Source organism: Wolffia australiana, chromosome 20, assembly GCF_029677425.1.
Source record: "Wolffia australiana isolate 7733 chromosome 20, ASM2967742v1".
In the NCBI taxonomy this organism is placed as follows: domain Eukaryota; kingdom Viridiplantae; phylum Streptophyta; class Magnoliopsida; order Alismatales; family Araceae; genus Wolffia; species Wolffia australiana.
In genome coordinates, this window is record NC_135854.1 from 4,715,001 (window position 1) to 4,737,784 (window position 22,784).

Consider the following 22,784-nt stretch of genomic DNA (forward strand, 5'->3'; position numbering starts at 1 on the left):
ATGATAGCTCACTTGATAATTAACTTGGAAGAATTGTTGAATGGTAATCAGCTTGGTAATTTACTTGAAAGAAAGGTTGAATGATAATCAGCTTGATAATCAACTTGAAAGAAAGGTTCTATGGTAATCAAGTTGAAAGTGCAGTTATATCAGAATTAACTTGTCAGAAAGGTTGAATGATAATTAATTTAATAAACGATGTAAAATAAAGGTGGCGTGTGATATGGCGCTTGATGATTAACTGGAAAGAAAATGTGAATGATAATTAACTTGATAGTTTATGCGAAAGAAGGGTTGAAATGATAGTTAACTTGAAATAAATGTTAAATGAGAATTAACTTGAGAGAAAGATTAGATGAAAATTAACTTCATATGAGAAAGAAACATTGTTTGATGTGGACCGAGACTACCCCATTGATTTGAGTCCCTTTTAGTGCAGGTTCATCCATGCGGCCAGTATAGGAAAAACACTGTTATCGGGATTCTGGTGGCAGAGAATGGCATAAATCCTCTATTTCGTATCCTACATGACTATCTGGATTCTTGATGGAAGAAATCGCCAGATAGGAAATCCATTTTCTGTATTATATATTATTTATTGGCCATGTTTTCTTTGATTGTAGACTGATCTGGTCAGCTGTGCACCGTTTAGACCGTTTAGTCTCTGGCCTCCTTATCTTTGCTAGGACTGCAAATAAAGCGGACCAGCTTAGACAACAGGTGCTTCTTTTAATCCTTAAAAACTCCTTGATGGTATTTTTTGAGATTGTAATGACTGTATTTGAAAAAACCTTTACTTTGATCAGTTCAAGCTTTTCTTACTATTTTTATCTGAGTTCCTAGTTCAAAAAAAAAAATTATCTGAGTTCCCAAATATTTAGAAATTCGAGTTCGGGACTTTTCTCTTTATTTGTTTTTGTGCTTGCGTCTTTGAATTTCTCTTATAATTTTTCCTTTGCAACAGATCCAGGCAGGACTTCTGCACAAGGAATATGTTGCCAGGGTTGATGGGGTTTTTCCTGATGGAGAGGTTTTCTATTCTATTAATCCCCGATTATGTCATCCATTCCTAGTTCATGAATTTTATTTTAATTCCATTAATAAAACCTTGGGTAAATTCAATCACTTTTTATGGATAATTTTGTTACAACAGATTGAATTTGACAGTCGACTCTGCATCTAATATGTAGGTACCACATTATCTTTGACGGATATATTTCATATACTAAAATTATGTGCCTAAGATTTACATATGAAAATGTGCACCAAAGCGCAATCTTCTTTCTATTGAAAAAATATTTATGCCGCTATTTTCTTTTATTTCCATCCATTTATGTACTTACATATTTTTTCAGCTAGTTATTGACGCAAATGTTTATTATAACGCTCGAGAAGGAGTGAGCACTATTGAGGTATGTCTATTCTCCGAGTTTCAATCTTCTAATCTTCTTTATGCCCCTGCTTTGTTGGTTAACTAATTTAGTTTTTTGCATAGCAGTCTAAGGGGAAGACTGCGATAACAAAATTCACCAGGATTTCCACCAATGGCCTTCATAGTATCGTTTTGTGTAAACCCATCTCTGGACGAACCCATCAGGTGAATTTAATCATATTTTTTGCACACGGAATTTCACATATTTCTTTTTAACTTGTTATGTTGTTTCTCATAATTCAAAGATTGATACTAAATATTATGGCAGTAATTTGAATATCAGGGTTCCTAGTTAAACCATATCATTCGTACTCTGTGAATTACTTTACTAAATTAGGATTAGAATTTGTAGATTCGGGTTCATCTACAATACACAGGCCATCCCATCGCCAATGACATGCTCTACCTCTCTAGTTGCCCGATTAATCGGTCTACACAAGGGATGGGAGCGGACAGGGCTGCCACGTCAGCCCTATCACAGTCAAATATGTCATCACAGATAACAGGAAGAGATTCAACCTCGACTGAAGACTTTCTTATTGATCCGAAGTGTACCCACTGCCCAAATCTTGGACCCACAGGGTAACTCCCTCGAATCACTTAGATATGAGAATTACTAAATTATTACCATGATCTTAGTAGATTTGACACTTCTAGTTGATGCCTTTAATTTCAGGTATGATGTGCTTGAGGAGGGACTGTGGCTGCATTGCCTAAGGTACAGTGGGCCTGATTGGAGCTATGAAGCCCCATATCCAGATTGGGCAACTCTTAATTGATACCAAGTTCATTCTCCATCCGAATCTCAGACCTGATTGAAGTCGTCCCTTGGAAATTAATGGTATGAATGATGATTTATTTCATTCATTTTTTTTGTTTTTATGAATTTTGGTAGGTTGGGACCCCATGAGAAGATTCCAGTCACTGGAAAACATGAAAGCCCTTCTAAATGGGGGTCCATCGATGAGCCCAGACTGATAAGAAAAACCTCATTCGGATTTTTAGGGTAGCTTAGATGACCATCTGGTTTGGAGTTATAGGTTTTGTACACAATTAACTCATGAAATTAGCACATCAGAGTGTAATATTTCCACATGCTGTAATTGTGGTTCCTGTGAAAGTAGATTTTACCCATTTAATAAGGAGGAGCAGGAGAAGTTTACTTCGAATGCGATTTTAGGATTTGTTCGTGTGAATTTACCTTCTCAAATCTGTAGTGTTCCCCCCGAGGGGTTGAAATTTTATCCCTTGTATGCCAACTGTGATTCTTGAATGGTAATTTATGTTTCTAGGGATTGAGAGATATTTTCTAAATTAAGGTGTGGTTTGAAAGAGTGAAGAAATGGGGATTCCTTGAGATTTCTCTTGAAATTCGAATTGAGTGACATCGAAATTATATTAGACTGGGTTAGAAATTGAGATAAGAGGGTACTAAGATTACTAATACAGAAGCGAGGTGGCAACTGTTGAAAGTGGGCGGGTTATCCTTAATAGGCCTCATGTATTTGACACAGGGCTCTCATCTTCCCTATAAATAGAGATATTTTTCTCGGTCATCTTAACGTGTTATTTTTCTTAGTCTCCATGGCTGTCGGTTCCTTTTGTCGCCCTGCATCCATCTCCCTATCTTTGTTTCCTACAGAAACTAATGTTGGAATGAGAATTATATTTTTATTGAGAGTTTTAGAGGTTGGGTTATAAGAGCTTAGACATTGAGCTAGAGTCCAAAATAGAGATTGACCCTCTTTCCTGCTAACATTCTTAGCAGAGATTATTTTAAGAAAGAGAAGAAAGGTTGGTAAAGAAAGTATCTAAGGGAGCAGTGATTGAAGAGTCCTTTGGAAACAAAATCTGCAAGATGGGTACTGTGATAAGAGGAGAAGAATAAAACACAACTTCAAACTCCGAGTCGGCAGAGGAATATTTTAGAGCTTAAGTATCAAGACAATTTTTTATTTTGATGGGCTATTATCTGAATTATTTTTTTCCCAATGGATTAAATCCTTGATGGGCTAGAATGTTATTAGGGTATTATTGAGATTGATGCTTTGATACCTAGGACATTTTTAAATTTTCCATGAAAATGACCAGAATAATGCGTGAGGGACTCAATGTTTATTAAAATACAAAAATGATATCATAAATGTTTATTAAAATACCACCTTTTCCCCTGTCCCCTATGAAAAGGAATACGATATGGTTTTTGTAAGGATAATATCTCAACATAGAAAAAAAAATTTAACGTATGCCATTTTTTCAACCACATCTCAACAGGTAACAAACACCTTATAAAGTGATGGAAAATACCATATGGGAGAAATAATATTCCTCAAGTGGATGTCAGAAAATTTATAAGGAATTAGGTTCTTTAAATAATTTCTCATTTTGGTGATTGAACTTGTTTACCGTTATAGATTTGTACATATTGAATGGGGTTGAGGAAAGGGATCTGACAGAACTTTTATAAAAGTTTGAACTAGCCCTCAGTATTCAAAAAATTCACGCCGCATAAAAACACATTATTTATTTAGATTGAAGCCATTCCCTTATACATTTTAAAATAATCTAGTACATTTTATATTCTTTCGCTTTGAGTAATATCTTCTACTTCCAACTCTGTATCAATGAGGAAAATACTTCTGCCAATAATCATTTATTCTCAAGAAAACTTTCTATGCTTTTCTTGTTGCTGATCTTGAAGCTTTTATATGATATTCTGTTGTGTCATTTATAGAGTTTTATGACACTTGAAGCTAAGTATCCAATATGTATAACTATATATATACAAACACGCAGAGATCATGAAGACCAACTCATATTGCGAGTCTTTTGTGAATTTCCCCAATGATTTAAAATATCAATTCACTCCGGTGGATCACTCAGGTGAAATTATTTCTCTCTGAAGTTAGCAATCCTTGCTTCATCTGACAAAGACTTCATGTTTGCTGGATACAGTAATATGAGAAATTAACAAATCATCTAACATGCATTCTTGAGATGAAAAAATGGTACTACGTATAATTTTTAAATGTCACACTTCTCCAATCATGTTAAGAGAAGCTTCTCATCATATTGATAAGAATGGTTAAGGATATCATTTCACTTTGTGCGGGTGGCTTTTATATTGTACCATTAAATCATTATGACAATTTTTACTTATACCTAGAAAACTAAATGTGACTATCATTTAAATACTTAACTTATTAAATTATTAAGGTGGACATTATAATTTGAATAAATGCCATTTATAGTGTTCACTCAACTGAATGAACATTTCACAAAATATTTTTCATTTGAGGCCATATGAGAAGATTGGACGAATATTTCCAGAGATGGTACAAAATAAGCTTCCTACAATCTAGATCATCTTAAGTGTATACGTCATGTTCACAAAATAAATTTTATCTAACATGCATAAATGAAATGTTACTTTTCCCATAACTGAAAATTTTCTGGAAATGACATAAAAAGATGCATGCGTAATAAATACTATAAGATGTGTAATAAACACTTTAAAAGATACGTGCATATTTTTTCTTCCAATCAATATATATATATTTCATTGACCTGGGTTGGAATGAATCATGTATCTAAATATTTTTCAAATCAGGAGTTTGGATTATATAATTTTATTATTATTCATATAATGATAAATTTTCTCTTTGGGTGCATTAAACTATGCATTTAATTTAGGTTCTTGTTTATTTGCTTTAAATTTAATTTATTTGTCTGTCCTTGTAACTTTTATGCTAATCAAAGTCGTATTGGCTTTGATTAAACTAAAAACACCTAGTAATTTCATAGATAAATAAACCTATCTAGTAATTTTATAAGGTAACAAACCTATCCAAACATATTTATTGTTAAAAAGGGATAGATATTAGGTAATAATTTTAATATAAATTAATCATTTATGATAATTCAAGTCATATCTTATGTGATCATAAAATAGAAAAAATCCCATGTATCATCATGTACGTTTCTGTACCTTAAATGAGAAAATTGGGATGTTAAACAAGTCATGCAGTAAATGTTTTCAAGAAATCTTCAGTAAACCATTAAATTACATTCATATGTGTCATCCAGGTTATTATCCTAATAGACCTTTAACGAGAAAATGGGACAATAATATTACATGAATGCATTTAATTCCTTGGAAATGTACTACACTACAGAAAATTTTCATGAAATTATCACAAAGTTTCAAAAAGGGACTCATACATTTGGAAACATGAATTAGTTTCAAAGCATAAAGTCTGGACATAAAATTGTTGACCTTTTTAGTAGGGAAGGTGACAATCTGACCAAAATTTGGTTAGAAAGGACCTAACCAGAGTACCAGACCGACAGTCAGCCTTTTTAGGGCTTACCGAACATCTTGACCAGTTTTGATTAGCATGTTAAATCAGACCAAAGACCAAACCTAATAAAAAATATTGATATAACCAACATTTATTATATTAAAATATTAACGATATGGAGAGAGACGTCCCTGGTCGTTCCTCTCCCCCGCAATCTCTCTACTCTTGCTCTCTCTTCATCTCTGACTTTACCTCTTGCAATATCACTCGATCAATCTATCTTTCTTTCTTTCTCCCTCTGTCTTGCTCTCTGTTTGTGCTTCTTGCTCTCTCTCTCTCTATCAATCTATCTCTTTTTCTCCCCCCATCTTTCTCTCTGTCTGTGTATCTTCCTTTCTCGCTCTATCGATCTATCTATTTATCTATCTCCTTTTCACCCTCCATCTTTCTCTCTCTATTGATCTATTTCTTTCTCCATCCATCTTTCTCGCTCTATCGATCTATCTATTTATCTATCTCTTTTTCTCCCTCCATCTTTCTCTCTCTATTGATCTATTTCTTTCTCCATCCATCTTTCTCGCTCTATCGATCTATCTATTTATCTCTCTTTTCCCCCTCCATCTTTCTTTATGTTTGTATGTCTTCCTATCTGTCTCTCTCGATGTATTATCTCTTTTTCTCCCTCCGGCTTTCTCTTTGTCTGTGCATCTTGTTCTCTCCCTTTCTCTCTAAAGATATATCTATCACTTTTTCTTCCTCCGTATTTTTCTCTTGTCTTTGCTTTTGCATCTTTGTCTATCTATATCTCTCTATCAATCTAGTTATCTGTTTTTCTCCCTGTGTCTTCTGTCTTTGTCTATGTTAGAAAACATAATGATTGTCTGAAAGATCAAACGATGGGCGAGAAAAGAATACACGAGAGAGTTAAAGTTTGTTGTGTGTAATGTATGTGTGATGTTGATGTAGCCCAAAAGCCCAATTTTGGAGGCCCACTAGTGATTGATGGCCCAAGAAGGAGATTCTTTTAGAGCTGAAAGGATCTGCAGAAAAGTACCTAGAGTCCCACAAAATCCTCTGAATTTTTTTTCTCTAATAGGATCCTCTGACAGATTTTCTCTATCAAAATCCACTTGTAGATTCATCTCTGACAAAATCCTCTGACAGATTCTGCTTCTAGAATCTGTAGAATATCTCGCGCTAACTTGTTGGAGCTGAAGATCTTTTGTTTTGTCCCTTCAGGATCTTCTTGAGCTAGACAAATATCTCCTGACAACTTCTACAGGCCCCAGAATATGCAGAATACCTCTGCTAAGGCCTGTTAGGCTGCTTATCCTTTGTTTTAGCTTATTAGAGTTGTTTTTCTCAATGCTTTGAGTTATCCTTTCATGGATAATGTCATTATGGACAACCCTGCACTTGTTGTGGCCTATATAAGGCCCCCCCCGTGTACCCTTGAAGGATTATTTTGAAAGTGTTTTGTTTTGTTGAAACTCTTGTTTCTCCCTTCTAAGTGTTCTCTTTGCTAGAGAGTGCTTTAATGCTTGCGGATTCAAGCACAACCCCTTGTGGACTCAAAGGCTGGAAGGGCTAGTTCTGTGGATTCAGGGCTTGGTTACTTTAAGTAGATTCAAGTCATGTTCCGACATTGTTTGTGCTCTAAGGCTGCGTCAGATGTACATATATTTTAGAGACGGATGTGTCCCAATTCTTCTAAGTGTATTTGATGTATTCAAATGGCATCCTTAGTTGAGTTGATATCAGTTGTGTTTGACTGCCATGAGGAGACATAACGTTGATGCGGTGTGGGTGGTCAGTGCTGCCACCTAACTCGATGATGGGTGTGTTGCCTTGGAAGTTGTAATCGATGTCGTTGTCTTATCTGTTGGTTGATCTTTATCATTTGTTCTCCTTGCTTTCTCTATCTCTCCCTATCGAACTATCTCTCTTTTTCTCCCTCTGTATTTCTCTCTCTGTATGTGTGTCTAGCTCTCTTTCTCTCCCTCTGTCTTTCTCTCTCTGTCTGTGCATCTTGCTCTCCCTCTGTCTATCAGTCTATCCATCTATCTATCTCTTTTTCTCCTTCCAGCTTTCTCTCTCGGTCTGTGTGTCTTGCTTTCTCTCTCTCTCTATTGATATATCTATCTTTATTTTTCCCTCCATATTCATCTCTCTGTTTTTCCATCTCTCTCTCTCTCTCTATCAATATATCTATCTGTTTCTCTCTCCATCTTCCTTACTTATTCTTCCCTGTCTCATTCTCCAATCTCGTCCTCTCTCACTCTCTCACTCTCTCACATTCTCACATTATCACTCGCCCTCTCTCCCTCCACACTTCTTACTTTACCTCTCGCTCTCTCATTTCTTCCCAACTCTATCCCTGTCTCACTCTCCCCCTCTCCCGCTTACTCTCTCATTATTTCTCACTCTCTACTCTCTCATTCGTTCTCACACTCACACTCTCTCCCTCTCCCTCACCCCCTCATTATTTCTTACTCTCTCTCTCTCTCTCAGTCCTTCTCACTCTCACACTCTCTCCCTCTAACATTCTCTCACTTTTCTTGGTTATTTCCCCACCATCTAGCTCTCTCATTTCTTTCCTCTCTGTCATTATATCCCTCTCTCACTTTCTCTCACACACTCTCACAATCTGTCCCCTTTCTTCATCTCTCAGTATCACATTCTGCCACTCTCTCCCTCTCTCACTCTCATTCTATCTCCCCCTCTCCCTCCCCTCACCCTCTCTCACTCTCTCCCTCTCTTATTTTTTCTACCTCTCAGTCTCTCATTCCTTTCCTCACTCTCTCTTTCACTCTCTCTCTCTCTCTATCTCTCTCTCTCTCCCTCTCTCTCTCTCATTCTTTCTACCTCGCATTCTCACATTTATTCTTTCACTCTCATTCTCCTCCTTTCTAGCCTTTTCTAAGTACGAGAAAGGGAGACAATTCTAGTATAGCTCCTTTAAATGGGAACATCATATTTTCAATGTTTGACTTAAAATATTTACTATTACTCACTCAAAGTATTTTCTAAGATCATCATTGACTTTTTAACTTTGAATGAAATTAAATAGTCAACCTGACCAGATTAAGACAATACCAGACTGAGATCAGACCAAACTTCAACTCTAGGTTTAAGTTTTTGCTAAAATCAGACCAAAACTTGATTAACTTTCCTACTTCGTATGAATAAAAACTGATGATAACAGTTATGACTTTTAGTTTTAACATTGAATTCCTGATAAAAAAATCTAGTTTGGATCCCTAAAATTTAATATACAAATTAGATGAAATAATTAATATCAAACCATAAGTTGCAATGAGATGTAGTGATTGAAGAGTGAAAACTGGAAACGTATATAATTCAAATCCTAAACAGATTATAAGAATGAAAAATCAATAAGAAACACACTTTACTTGCCTATAATATTTGGTTATAGGAAAAAATATATGATTAGGTATAACCTTACAGTATAAAATATATCCCATAAGTTTGTATACATCATTGGTTTGGGAAAATAAAATTGTATTTTGAATCATGTATTCTAATGTCTTAACTTTTATTTATTAAATTCATTTTTTCATAATTTATGGAATTAAAGTTTCCTATTTTTTGAAAATAAAGTATTCATAATTTCATCAACTGACTTCTGCCTTGAGATGGTATGTGTTTTGATTCCATCATACTCCCATTTTCATGATTACCATTCACCATAAATCTAATCAAATCTAAAATTTAACATCACTTTAATGGATATAGATACATACTTTTGACGACAAGTTTAAGATATATTTAGATTTCATATTACTAATTCAAAAGTATAAAAATGGATTCGTTATATAACCATACAATGATCATGTCACCAGAAAATTAGGTCATTAAGTATTCGCCTTATCTTGTTGTATCTGATTCTTTAAAAATACAAGATGGTTGCGCATAATTTATAGTTTTTTGACCCTCAAAACTATGGATCCAATATGAAGAACTATATATTTTTACACAAAACCCAAGAAAACATGACGACCACCTAATGTATCCCACAAATCTATTATGGATGTTCCAATTTATGGTACCTCATTAAAATGGGATCACTTGGTCAAAACTATTTAATATGATTTAATTCAGTTAGATCCCAATGATGAAAATATGTAGCCAGCAAACCAATCACACATTCTATCTCTTGTTCAATGCTCATTAATCTAATATATATTCATTGTAACGCATGTATGCTTCTGATAAAGTCCATAAATATGCGGTATGATTTACTAAATTATGATGAGATCATAATACAAAAATCACTAGTTTTTAAATATGTATTCTAAGTATTTATATTTGAAGGATACTTGAGAAGAACATTCAAAATATAAGGATAGAATAGTTATGTCTAGTCTCATTCATATCATGAGTATGACTTGGTTGATCGCTTTTTTGTTTGTTTGGGGATAGTAAGGATTGATAGTGGGTACTTTTTGATGAATATTATGTGGCCATCAAGCCAAATCATACCACCATATTTTTATTTAAGTTAGTTGAAGTAAAAATTGGTTCATTATTATCAAATTGTGATATTTATAATGAAATCCATGGATATGTGCAATGACCTCGTGAATTATGATGAGATCATTATCTAATGATCACTAGTCTTTAAACATGTATTCTAAATATTCTTATTTGATGGATAGTCGAGATGGACTTCAAATTATCTAGATAGAATAGCATTATCTGATCCTACTTATACGATAAGTATGGTTGTTTCTATGGGTGTAATTATGGCGACACTAAGGATAGATAATGGATGCTCTTTGGAGAAAGAGTTCACTAAATTGATCCAAAGAATCTCTCAATGGTTGGATACCTAAGTGTCAATCAGGTTGATTCATGTCATGATTCTATAAGTAACTGTAAGGCCCCAAAGTATGCGACATTCCGGCATAGAGGCCTGTGTGCTAACTATGGGGAAATTTTCGTACGTTGGACTCATGATTTGGAGACTGAGTCCTTCAGTGTGATGACACAACAAGCGCTACAGACGGTGACATTCGATCCTGATCTTTTAGGCCATCGCCATTATGGTGTGTGTGCCTGTCGGCGCTCAAGCATGTGGATCAGGGGAGGCCCGCGCGTGCAAGGTCTATGGGCCACTGAGAGCGCGCGAGGGTGCCAAGCGCCACACGGGTGCATGGGATACTGGCTGTGCGACAGTGATGTGGCGCTGCGTGTGGAGTCTTGCGGGTGAGACGCGCGGCCCCACACGCGCTGCGCGGATCGCGTGTGCGGGGCGCAGGCTGGGAGGCATCTCATCAGGAGACTAAGGCATTGGCGCACAAAGAGCGTCGAGGCGGTGCGGGCATGTGGTGTCCCTGCAGGTAGCACTTGGTGCACGGCGCCCAGCTTGAGGCGTCGAGCACGGCAGCGTCCAAGCGACTGCGCGATAGGTGTCACCGCGGGTGCTGGTGGCGTGTGTGACCATCAAGGCGAGGATGGCATGTGTGATCACCATGCCCACATGCGCACGGCGCCTGGCATGGGGGCACGTGTGTAGAAATGGGGTCGGTGAGAGCGCGGAGGGTACGGCGGCCTCAAGGCACAAGAGCGACACTACCAAGGCGTGTTGCACCACGTCGTGTTACTCATGTATCATCCCTCGTCTTCCCCCATGTAATGTTCACGACTATGATGTAATCCTCGTATGTTCATACAGTTAATTAATAATGTTGGATAATAATTGTAATTGGACCCTCAAGTTATTAACTAGAATGATACATGGGCCTAGAGGGTTACACGCATAAGATCATAGGGGCATTGGTGAAGATATTTTACTTAGTAGGTATTTATAAAAAATACTAAATAAAATGTAAATAGGGGAAGTGGGACTCATGTTAGGTAGACATGCCAGCAAGAGCTCGCCCCCCCTCCTCCTTGTAAACCTTTTTCCACTCATCCGAGGAGAAAGTCTTGATGGTGAGAAAGTCTCCAAGATTTTCAATAAGAGCTGGAGAAGATGAAGTGGACATCCAAGGAAAACTTGATCACGTGAATACTTTTTGAGGCTGGGCACGTGAACGGCTTCATAGCAATCTCAAAGTGAGAAAGTTCAGGGTGGAACAAGTTCCCCATAAGGTGCATGTGGCATATTATGTTTTAGAGATTGATTTGGATTCGAGCAATGCTTCTGTTGTGAAGAAAAATATTTTCTATCATTCAATCAAGGCACCAAAACCCAACACTCTTATCAGAAAGCTTTTACTGAATTAATCCATATGAATCACTAAATGGTATTACACCAAAGTATCCATCAAGTTGATTCACATCACAATTGTGAAGTGGTTGTTGGACATGAGATGCCAAATATGTCTTTTGAATGAATCGTTGTACTTTTACTATGACCTATGAGTTTATATTCATGAAATTCTAAATATTCTTGGCTTAGATGCAGCAAGAGTTCACAAAGAAGATTGAATGGTCAAGAAGTGATCGTCCAAGCCCTCAGTATAATAGGAGACAAGACAGTTAGGACAATGTGATGAAGTCATTGGCCAATGCATCAGTGCTAACGGGGATACTCAATTAGGCTGTACCAATGAATGATATGCTAACTCATACTATAAGCATTATGAAAATAGGGACTATACGTACACATTACCGATGACAAAGGTTTTGTGAGTGAGTCAATACACTATTTTGTACTTTCCATGAGTGAATCAATACACTATTTTGTGCCTTCTAGTGTATGTGGTGTAGCTTGTCACCCATGGGATAGAAACTCAAACTATTGATTAGGTTAAATGAATAAGTGATTAGTGAATCTATAAGATGATATAGATAATTAATTTAGAAGGCCAATAAAGGTTATTGGGCCATTTGGTCGTTAACTAGACTAGTACATGGCTCTAAGGGTCACACGCGAGCAGTATTTTGGACATCAGATGATTTAAATTTTAGGGGTTTCATGAAAAACTCTCATTTGATACAAATAGGATAAGACAATGAACAAAATTTACCTAGGGCATAAATGTTTAGTAGCTCTGCCCTTTTCTCCCTTCTCGCATTGGCTCCTCTCCACTCTTAATGAGATCGGGACAGCGTAACGCCAACAATAAAGTGATAATATGGCTTGTTAAGATGGATGAGATTCAATGTGCCAAGGATATTGTGGATACATAGGCTAGAAACATGAACAATTCACCTGCCTTGCTCAAGGAACCAAGAAAACAGAGATCTGATCCATGCAAAGGTGATTTGATAATCAATTTCAAAAGTTTTCTTATAATTTTTTCTTCTTATATTGTATAAATCCTTTAGGTCCTCTCTCAATCAAGACCCCACAACCTAACACTCATTTTACTTTTGGCTTATGTGAGATTTTTTTTGTCAAAAGACCTATCAGAATTTTCAGATCAGTTTGATTCACATTTTGTTAGAACTCCTTGTTATGAGGCCTACAACTGTTGTGAACTCCATACTAACATGATTCTTTTGAGATGTTGCAGATGTCAGCTCTCTATGGCACATGCTTCTTTAGAGTCTCAGTACGATAATAAATATCAGAGCAGTCTTAAACTCCTTTTGTCATAGTTGCAGACCTGTCAAATCTGTTAACTCTTACATTTTGTTTATTGTCTAAATTGGGAATCTTGTTTATTCCCATGTTTGTTTTTAATTCATTTTTATTGTGTCTTATTAAGGCGTGAAGTGTATACCTTGAAAATTGACTTGAATACATTTCTTTATTTTTATTTCCTTTGAGATATTATTCTGAGCTCTCCTTCCTCGTAAGAAAGGTATTTCAGGTTTCCTTTGTGGATGTACAGGTAGAATCAAGAAATTTTATGGACAAAAAATAGCTTTTTGAATATTTGTCTTTGTGGATCAAAGTAATGCTTTCGAAATTTACCTAACTGAAGCTGTGTTACTAACTCAGTCCCCCTAATGAATTAGCATATTTATTGGCTCCTCTAGAACTTTAAATTAGCATATTTACATTGTATTGAAGATGAATTTGTTTTTGGATAATTATATGATTTCCATACAATATGAGCAGTTCTTATTTCATATTGGGAAAGAATAGGAATGAAGGGAAGAGACTTTTATTTTGACATCTTCGTCTAAATTGCCTTAATATTTTGATATGATATGAGAAAACATCATACAATATGACATGAACTCTTTGAAATGAAACAAAGGTATAGGAAGACCATCCAAAATTTTATGCAATGACTATGTTCAAATTGATAGAATGGTCGAAGTTGTTTTACTTTGTGGGTTTGGCGCTAAATTTTGTCAGTAATGTTTTCGGTAGACACAAATAGATGTGGGTTAAGATTATACTTTAAGTGAGATCACTGCACTTGTAGACAACATTTTGACAAACCAACTATCATCTAACATGAATAAATTAGATACATATTATTCACTCAGTAATATTATTCCCTTGGACATTTGAGGCCATATGAGATGAATTTGTAGGAAAATAACTGAAACGATATAAACAGTTTACACGCAAAAAATAAGTTTTATGCTTAAATTTTCAGTACATTTGCTAAATAATCATGACCTATGAGCAAGTAGATAAAATAAAGAAACAAAATCTAAAATCTGACAGTTCTTCAGTCAAGCTAAATCGCAAAAATGGACACATACGAGCACTTGGGCCGAAACCGTTCAAATGACATAACAAACACGGGTGAACTTAGAGATCATTATGAAACCATTGGTTGGCATTATCAATCAGACTAACCTCCTTTTCTCTTCAGAGAAGAGTACAACACAAATTCTCTGTTCTGTCATAGATTAGCAATATTTTTATAATCAACAACCATGTACACCTGTCTAGTATCAGAGTCCAGTTATAACTTGCTAAGTCACATAAGAACAAATCCCTAAGTCAGAAAACCCAACAAACCTTCCAAAAAAAGGATTCCCTTCTGAATTACTGCCTGGAAGCTGACTGCTGTTGTGGCGGCGGCACTGTCGGCAACGGAGGCTGCTGTGTAAATCCTTGATAGGCGCCCGGTTGCCCCATATAAGATGAAGACAGACTATTGCCAATGGAGAAACTCTGAACAGCATGAGGCCTCTGCAAGGGCACACTCCCATACCCATATGGTGCCCCTGCGGTTACGGCACTCATCTGCACATAATGAGGATGTGGTGGCATCGGCGGCAGTGGCGGTGCCGGCGGTGGGGGCAACGGCGGTGCGGGTACAGACCCACTTGGTGGATGAGGGGAGGAGAGATGTGACGAGGCTTGTTGGGGAATATAAGGAGGCGGCGGGTTGGTTTCTATTCTGGGTCTCTTGGCATCACTAGAAGCTTCCTCTACCTTTCCTTCTGATGCCAGGGAGGAGAGAACATAGCTGAGCATCTCGGCAGAGGCGGTGGAGGCGGTTAATTTGGCAGCAACAGCAGCCGCGGCCGATTTTCTGCTTTCTTTAGTGTCGGGTACTGTCCCTTGGATGAAAGAGGAAGAAGGGTCAGAGTAGATTCCTGCTTCTTTTGGTAGTTGACTGTCACAGGTGGCAGTCATCTGGCGGCGGATGCTCTCTGCCTGTTCTAACCGGAGCTGAGACGCCTGCCCATAAGAGTGTTTGAGCCAGTTATTTTTTTCAATTTTTTTATTTCTTTTTTAGTTTTCAAAACTTGTCAAAGATGAAAGCCTTTGGGCCCTACTAAGGTTGAGAAAGTACCTGAAGGTGTTGACGTACTTGCTCCAGTTTTGACTCCTAGAAAACAAGTTACAAGTTATCCGACTAAGAATTTATGTTTCAAAATTCTATGAGACGATATATTTATTTTTTAAAATGAGATTTAACTGATTGAAGAAAAAACAACCATGAATGTTTATGAGAGAGATAAGTAACCGGTACTTAAAATAAATCTTACTCACTTGCTCATGAAGTGCCTCCCTGAGATACGAAACGAGGGAGCATCTCGATGCTTCTGAAATCCTCAGTTCTTCAATACACTCTCTCAGAATCATATGCTGTCCCTCCAATTCCTCAATCTGTGTACCATCAATCTGTGCACCTATCAAGAAAAATGAAGTCATATGATGTGAGGAATATTAGATAAACATTAAACGAAAACAAGTTATTGATTTCTGGTAAAGAATTAATCCAAGAGATATATTAAAAATGTATTCGTGCAAATAAGAACGTAAATACCTGCCACTGGTTTGCCAACAATGTCCTTCTCGAATTTCTCAATTGAGGCCATTGCATTCTGACACCTGTTCAACACCATACGCTCATCTACAGGACTTTCATAAACACGTTGGTAGCCAGAAACAAGTTTCTGGAGTTCGTCTCCAACCACTGGATTCTAGGAAACACAAAACGAGGTAACATTAAAAATCAATAGATCACTCAAAATATAATCTAATTATAAAGAAAAAAGAGGATGTCAATATCTATTGCGTAACTTAGTAGGGAAAAAGAGAGGAAGAAAATCCGAGATTACTCACTAATTTAGAGTTAGGGCTCTTCACATTTCTGCTCATACCGCTGATTTTTCTCCCAAAAATCTCATCCTTGAGGGCTTGCCCACGAGAACCAAAGACCTTGCGATCATCCCAGATATCAACCTGTAACCCAAAGTCAGCCACTTATTTAAAAAAGCTTTGTTGAACCAAAATGGAACTAGAAATTCCAAATACAACACCGCATTTATGCTGCTTTTTCTATGTCCACTTGATGATAACTATGAACACCTCATGCCGAAAAAAAAATTAAGCAGTGTAACGAGATGATACGTGACACATCACAAGCCGCCACATAATTTTGAATAAAGGCTTGACCCAATACGATGTATATAAATACATCAGCTTTCAAAACGAATACCTACTCTTCTTTTTCAAATGATACGGTCATTCTGAAATCTTCCTTGTTACTGCATACTTTCGTTTCTCAACAGACTTCTGGTGTTAACCACTCATTACAGCTCTACACGATACGCTAATTACAGCAACAGTCCAGAAGTTAGCAAATCTTTCTCATTACAACCTAATTCTTTGTGGAATCAATCATTTTCCTGCGTAACGAGGTGGGTTGGAAGATTGGATTTGTCAGGATCAAGGATGTCCTAAAATTCTGAAACATTGCATTTTCTATGGTTCAGTCCGAACTCTCCTTCTAGAAACATTCTAAGAAGAATGCCGTTGAAAGCGTTCCGAATATCTCGTTTCCACAAGTTTAACTTAGGAACGATCTGAAGCATAAACTTTTGCAGGTGAATATGGTGTACACCAATATCCACATCAATACATGAATATGCACCTATTATATACATCTATATCCACCTTGAGCATTACGTGTCGATCTGTGGGATACTGATATGGTCTCCCTTGGAGAGAATATTGATTAGACGCCAGAAGAATAAAAGAGAGAATAAGTCCAACCTAACCGTGGAGAATTGAGGAGATAAGTGATGGAGAGGGAGAGGATAGGGAATAGGACAAGCCAGATCTGTCTTGCCAATCTCTGGGCTGAGAGGATCTCCCGACAACCAGCCTGAGTTCTGCACCCGACTTCAAGAAGAGAGCGTCCCCTTCTGTTTCCAGATCCCATTTTATTTATATTAACCTACATAATTACCAACTATGCAAAAAAACTTTTATGTCCAACTTAATGCAAATTTCCATACTTTCTACAGAGGAGGCTCTAGGACAAACAGTGGGGGAAAGTTACGATTGATGAGATGGAGGCTACATGCAAATAATACTTAGGAAGTTGTAACTCTTCCAGATGGGCAGAAGCCCATTGGATGTCGGAGGGTTATATTAAGAATAGAACAGATAATGGCACTGAACGATATAAGGTTAGATTGGCCGCACACCACACAAAATATGGGTAGATTACTTAGCAACATTGACACCAGTTGTTAAGATGAACACAGAACAAGTACTGGTGTCTCTGACTGCAAACAAAAGTTGGGAACTGCAACAATTCGGTTTGAGAAATGTGTTTTTATCAAGAGTTTTAAATGAAATAACCTCACGGATATGATAACACTGTAGATTCCCGATTCGCATGCAGATTATGCTCTTAGACAACCTTGACACTTAAAGGAGCACAAAGCAACAGGTGGTGTCACGTCAAGCACTGAAGCGGAATACAAGCTCTAGCTCTACGGCAAAAGTTGCCTTCTTTTGAAAAAACATACTTAATTTGCCACAGCAACAAGCGCACTCTTATGCAATAACCTACCAATCATGAGTTCGGCACACGATTTTGAGCAAGTGGAGATGGATAGGCACTTCATCCAAGAAAATTTAAGTTTAAGATAGTCAATCTATCCTACATCAGCACTCGACATAAGTCTTTAGATCTGCTAAACGAAGGCCTTCCAAAGACAGCATGAAGCTGGTGTCCAAGCTAGGAGTGAGATATCCATTCCTCTGCTTGAAGGGGGGTGTTACCAGGTCGTAGGAGATATGATTCCACCTGGCAAATAATTTTATGTTTGCCACTGTTGGCTTCTGTCAGCACTGCTTCTCATTATGAACTTCTTTTATCTCCTGCATGGGCTAATAGGTTCATGGGCCCGTCCATTAACCAGCCTACTAATCTATTTTTCTGAAGGAAATAGGGAGATCTGAAGAGAGAGAGAGAGAGACAAGACAATATGGAGGTTAGAGGATCTACTGCCCTGGGAGGGAAGAAAATAATGCGTCAAAATGCACTAGAAAGCTTGTGTTTTACATCACTCTCTCTGCCTTAATTAGACACAGAGACATACTTTTACACAAAACATCGTACTATAGTAACAAATGATGACTTATCCCTACAGTTTAACACTTTGTATTCTGGTATTTACACAATTGCGTCAAGGAAGATCGTTGAGATTCCTTTTCTCTCTCTTCAATGTTGTTCCTCATTCACCAAGGGTCCAACCACTTGATAGGAGGAGATCCTCATGCCACGTAGCATAGGACTTCATCATCGATGCTGGAAGATAGTTTCAATGGCTACTCTAGAGCCAAACTACCAGTGTCAATATGATGTAAATAAACACTTCAACTTTCAAAAGGAAACAATGTGATGTTTCATTTTTTAGTACTGATAAGAACCTTGGGAAGGTCCTTATCTCGAGAGATAATGGAAGGGTTAGAGAGAGATAAGGGCAGAAGAAAGACACCAAATGACAACAGGCCTGCCCAGTTTAACTTGTTCACCCACCTTAGGGGCCAAAATAATAAAATAGTAACGCCAAAATAATAAAATATCCCTAACAGGAATTGGGTATCCTAAAAATACCTTTTTTAAGAAAGATCCTAAATACCTATATTCAAGGGAACAATAATAACTCACACTTCAACGAACTGGAGAGAGCTGAATCGCATGCAAAATGACCACTAAGAATCTAATGCTTTTATAGAAAATAATGAATTTAAATATTGACAAAGTTTAAGACAAAACTCAGCGAGTATATAAATATAGTATAAAGTTGGAGATAGACAAACTTTTTGTTAATACAGAAATAAGACAAGAAAAATAGGAAAGAGAACCCAGTACAAGTCTGAAGGCAGCGCTTCTTCCGAATTCATCGCCACTATCCATGACATTGTTCAGCACATCGGGTAGAACTTTCCAAAACTCATTGACGAACTCTAATCCTTTCCGCCGACTATTTTGAAGAATGTCATTCGCCAGGTACAAGAAGGAGACCCATTGGCTCTTTGGCGAGCAGTGGAACTGCCGGTCCCACGTTTCCACGACTTGCTTTGCATTTTTTCGGTGGAAGATGCACCAGTGAGAAAGAGCTATAATTTAATCCATCAAGGATTTACAACATCAAAATATAAAAGCCCAGTGTTTCCAAGGGCAGGGAAAATAAACAGAGGAAAAAATTCGCAGAGATTTTACCGCACGAGGGAAAACATTTTTAAAAAACAGGAAATAAATCAAGTAGTCTAACTAGACCTTGGAGATTTGATCAGATCAAGGATTTGAGTGATCATATTCAGTCCGCAATTGCTTAGGCTCACTAGCTGATCCCGTACATGATCTGGCTACAAGATTGGATCGTGTACATGCAATCGAAATACTGATCTTTCATCCGAATATAAACTCCCAAAGTTTCCAACGGGCGGACAAAATAGACTGAAGAGATAACACTTTTACTGAGATTTTTGCAAGTGAGGAAAACCATGGTAAAAAATTATGTGAGGACGCACTATGATTCAGTCAGCTAGGCTTTGGTACATACAAATATAAAAGCCCAATCTTTTCCATGGACAAATAAACTGGGGGAAAACATTTTGGCAGGGATTTTTGCCGGAGGAAAAGCATTTTAAAAATAAAAAAAATGATGTGAGAAAAGAGCTATAAAACAATACATAAGGACTAACTACAAATATAAAAGCCCAATGTTTTCAAGAGGCAGAAAAAATAAACTGATAAAAAATATTTTTGCGGGGATTATTACATCTGAAGGATTTCTTCATAAAAAAGAATACATCAAAAAATCTAACAGATAAAGAGCCGAAGCAATTAATCGGACACAATAGAATACGCTGGTTGATTATTTGATGTTCTAAAAGCCAGGGTTAAACCAAGTGTTTTGGCATTCAGTTATCCAGTACGCAATTTTTTAAATTTCATAAAAATCAACGTTGATGGAATAAAAAACAGGATACTCTCTATGCTCTGTTGCGAGCAGTTCAGCTTTGTCAGTTTGTCTACCAAGATCTGCCCATTGAATGTTCCGTTCATCTTCACTGGTTTACGCTTGCCCCAGGCTGTTCGGATCAAAACCTGAGAAAATTTTATGTCACGGAAAAGAGGAAACCAATATAAAAGAGGGAAATAAAAAACTATAATGATCATCGCATCATGAAAAGTATCCATTGGCGTTAATTTTTTGATATTAAAATAATTCTTAAATAAGCGTTTGCCGCCAAAACATAATATTTTGTAGACGAAAGTTTTAGAGTATCTAAATAGTAAAAACTGAAAAGGGGTCTACCTCTAAAACCTTAAACCGTAAATCAAAGTTGACTAGTACAAAATACTTCATGCGAAAACTAGATTTCCTCCAAATAAAGAATGTGGAATTAGACCTTCAAATATAATTAGATAGACCCTTCGTGAAATAAGATAGAGAAAATCATGCCGATTGGTCTTTTGACAAAATCAGGAAGTTATAAGAAACAGAAATTTGTCAGAATCAAAGGTAAGTGCAGAGTATGCAACCTAATTAAAATACTGCATATTTTTTTCAAAAAATAATAATTAAAAGACTGCATACACCGCATGAATTTAGTTGTCCCACCGACCCAACTAACGGTAAACAACTCAATTAATTTTTAGAACATGTATCAACATGGGCTCAATAATAATCAGAATATAAGGTTTTCATTCGAACAACCAAATCGTTAAGACCGTCTCAAGTTTCTCTAGATTTTGGAAAACAGTTCAAAAAACCATCTCCAACGGTGGGAATTCAAATGGGGTCGGAATTCAAGCTCATAATCTACGAAATGCATCAAAGGATGAGTTCTCTTCCAGAAACCAATAGCAATGGCAAGCCAAATAAGCGTACCAAACGATTTATTTCATTTCGATCCGATTTATAAGCTGTAAGCATTGGATTCTAATCGCAACTATGTAATGGAATGTAAACCACCGACATACGAGTCTATCAGCAGGAAACGAAAGAAAAAAAGTAGAGAAGAGTAGGAAATTTAATCCGTGTGACACAAACGAACGATTGCACTATCAATTATACGTAAGACGTTCATAAAAATCAAAGTATAAAGTACTACCGCAGACACGCAATGGAAGGCCGAAGCGGAAGCCACAGCAGATAAACCCACAAAAGAACTGACCTTTCAGAAGTAATGAGGCCGATTTTGAAGAGAATCGACAGCGAAAGACGCGGGCTTGACTTCAGATTCTCTCATTCTTCGCCGGGCACGACCCAGATAAAAAAAACGAAATCCGCAAGCAGGGTTCTTCCAGGGTTTCTCCCACGATTGTAAACCGAACCCCCTTCGGAGATTAATGGCAGCAAGTGAGAAAAGAGAAAAAAATCAACGAATGAGTGGAAACCCACGATTCCTCTTCAGGGTTTTTCGATCCCCTTCCGATTTCCCGGCGTGAACGGTGGCGATTATATCGCTTCCGCTTCCACCGCCACCTTCGAAGATAGTTTTACGCGTCCGTTCAGGACGGACGACGATTACTCGTCCGTCCCGTCCCTTACCGTCATCCGTCATCCGTCATCTTCTCTGATGAATCTCCTGACTTTGAAACAGAGAACAAAACAAAAGCCTTTGTGCCTTTTGTTCCATCTCTTTGTGTCATGTTTCGTCATCGGCTGCTGGTGATCGAGGCTGGGGGATGGATGATGATTCGCCATTCGTCTGGTTCACTGCTGCCATCAGTCGTCTATCGTGAGTCTTCTGACATTGATTAGAACAGAAAATAAAATGTGAGCCTTTGCACCTTTAGTTCAATCATGTTGTGTCATGTCTAGTCATCGGGTGCTAGTTATCGAGGCTTGCGGACGGATGACAATTTTTTGTTCATCCCATCTCTTATTTTCATCAATCATCCATCCTGAGTCTCCCGACCTTGGAAGAGAGAACAAGATACAAGCTTTTGTGCCTTTTGTTCCATCCCATTGTGTCCCATCTTGTCATCGGGTGCCAATGATTAATGCTCAAGCACAGTTGAGGACTCATTACCTTGGCTGGCTCTTATCGTCATCAGTCATCCACCCTGCCTTGTCCGTCATGTCCTGTCTGTCCGCCATACCTGATCCTTGTTTATGATTCTGGTCACATGATTGAGGCTACCGTCCATTGACTTAGACAACGTGATACCGAAAATTCTATAATTATTGAATGTTTTATGTTTATAATTTTGGTTTTCTCACACTTACAAGTCTTTTTTTAATGTTAACAAATATTCCAATTTTTATGAGATTTCTATTATTTGGAAAAATGCATGTGATTTCCTAATTTTTCTCTACTAAGAGATCAGCTATGAATGTTTGGAAGTGTCCTTTGTTTAACCCCAAAATAGATGATAGTATGTTTTGAATTTATTATT

The 22,784-nt window shown here is 37.3% G+C and overlaps 2 protein-coding genes across 6 annotated transcripts in view; one reads left to right on the forward strand and one right to left on the reverse strand.

Moving 5' to 3' along the window:
• Positions 1–3,516, forward strand: part of LOC144716205 (Pseudouridine synthase family protein) — a 5,466-nt gene extending 1,950 nt beyond the window's left edge. Inside the window, exons 6-13 of one of the 4 annotated variants that reach the window (XR_013584841.1) lie at positions 440–518; positions 638–720; positions 965–1,030; positions 1,356–1,412; positions 1,496–1,597; positions 1,785–2,014; positions 2,109–2,273; positions 3,198–3,516. Coding sequence is in view for 2 of the 4 variants with exons in the window: in XM_078591293.1 (XP_078447419.1) it covers positions 440–518; positions 638–720; positions 965–1,030; positions 1,356–1,412; positions 1,496–1,597; positions 1,785–2,014; positions 2,109–2,211 (720 nt within the window). In the remaining 2 variants the exon portion in view is untranslated. Of the gene's footprint in view, positions 1–439; positions 519–637; positions 721–964; positions 1,031–1,355; positions 1,413–1,495; positions 1,598–1,784; positions 2,015–2,108; positions 2,319–3,197 lie in introns of those variants that run through there. The other 3 variants (XR_013584840.1, XM_078591293.1, XM_078591294.1) reach the window with 3 other exon arrangements.
• Positions 3,517–14,488: 10,972 nt separating this feature from the next.
• LOC144716160 (ENTH/VHS family protein) lies at positions 14,489–21,841 on the reverse strand. 2 transcript variants are annotated; one of them, XM_078591230.1, is made up of 8 exons: positions 21,557–21,841; positions 20,366–20,467; positions 19,242–19,489; positions 16,193–16,312; positions 15,894–16,050; positions 15,617–15,756; positions 15,417–15,452; positions 14,489–15,301 (listed from the first exon to the last, which is right to left on the reverse strand). In XM_078591230.1, the coding sequence occupies exons 2-8, from the start codon at positions 20,439–20,441 to the stop codon at positions 14,660–14,662; spliced, it is 1,419 nt and encodes a 472-aa protein (XP_078447356.1). In that variant the 5' UTR covers positions 20,442–20,467; positions 21,557–21,841; the 3' UTR covers positions 14,489–14,659. The 2 variants fall into 2 exon arrangements, with proteins under 2 accessions (XP_078447356.1, XP_078447353.1); XM_078591227.1 differs by having other exon boundaries at positions 20,366–20,483; positions 21,557–21,840.
• Positions 21,842–22,784: the final 943 nt, after the last annotated feature.

Coding starts and splice junctions, on each gene's coding strand:
- LOC144716160 (XM_078591230.1), bottom strand. CDS start 20,441: ATGAACGGAACATTCAATGGGCAGATCTTGGTAGACAAACTGACAAAG. Junction 19,490..20,365: donor CTCGCAACAGAGCATAGAGA/GTATCCTGTTTT, acceptor ATTAAATTATAG/CTCTTTCTCACTGGTGCATC. Junction 15,302..15,416: donor AAGTACGTCAACACCTTCAG/GTACTTTCTCAA, acceptor TCTTATGGGCAG/GCGTCTCAGCTCCGGTTAGA.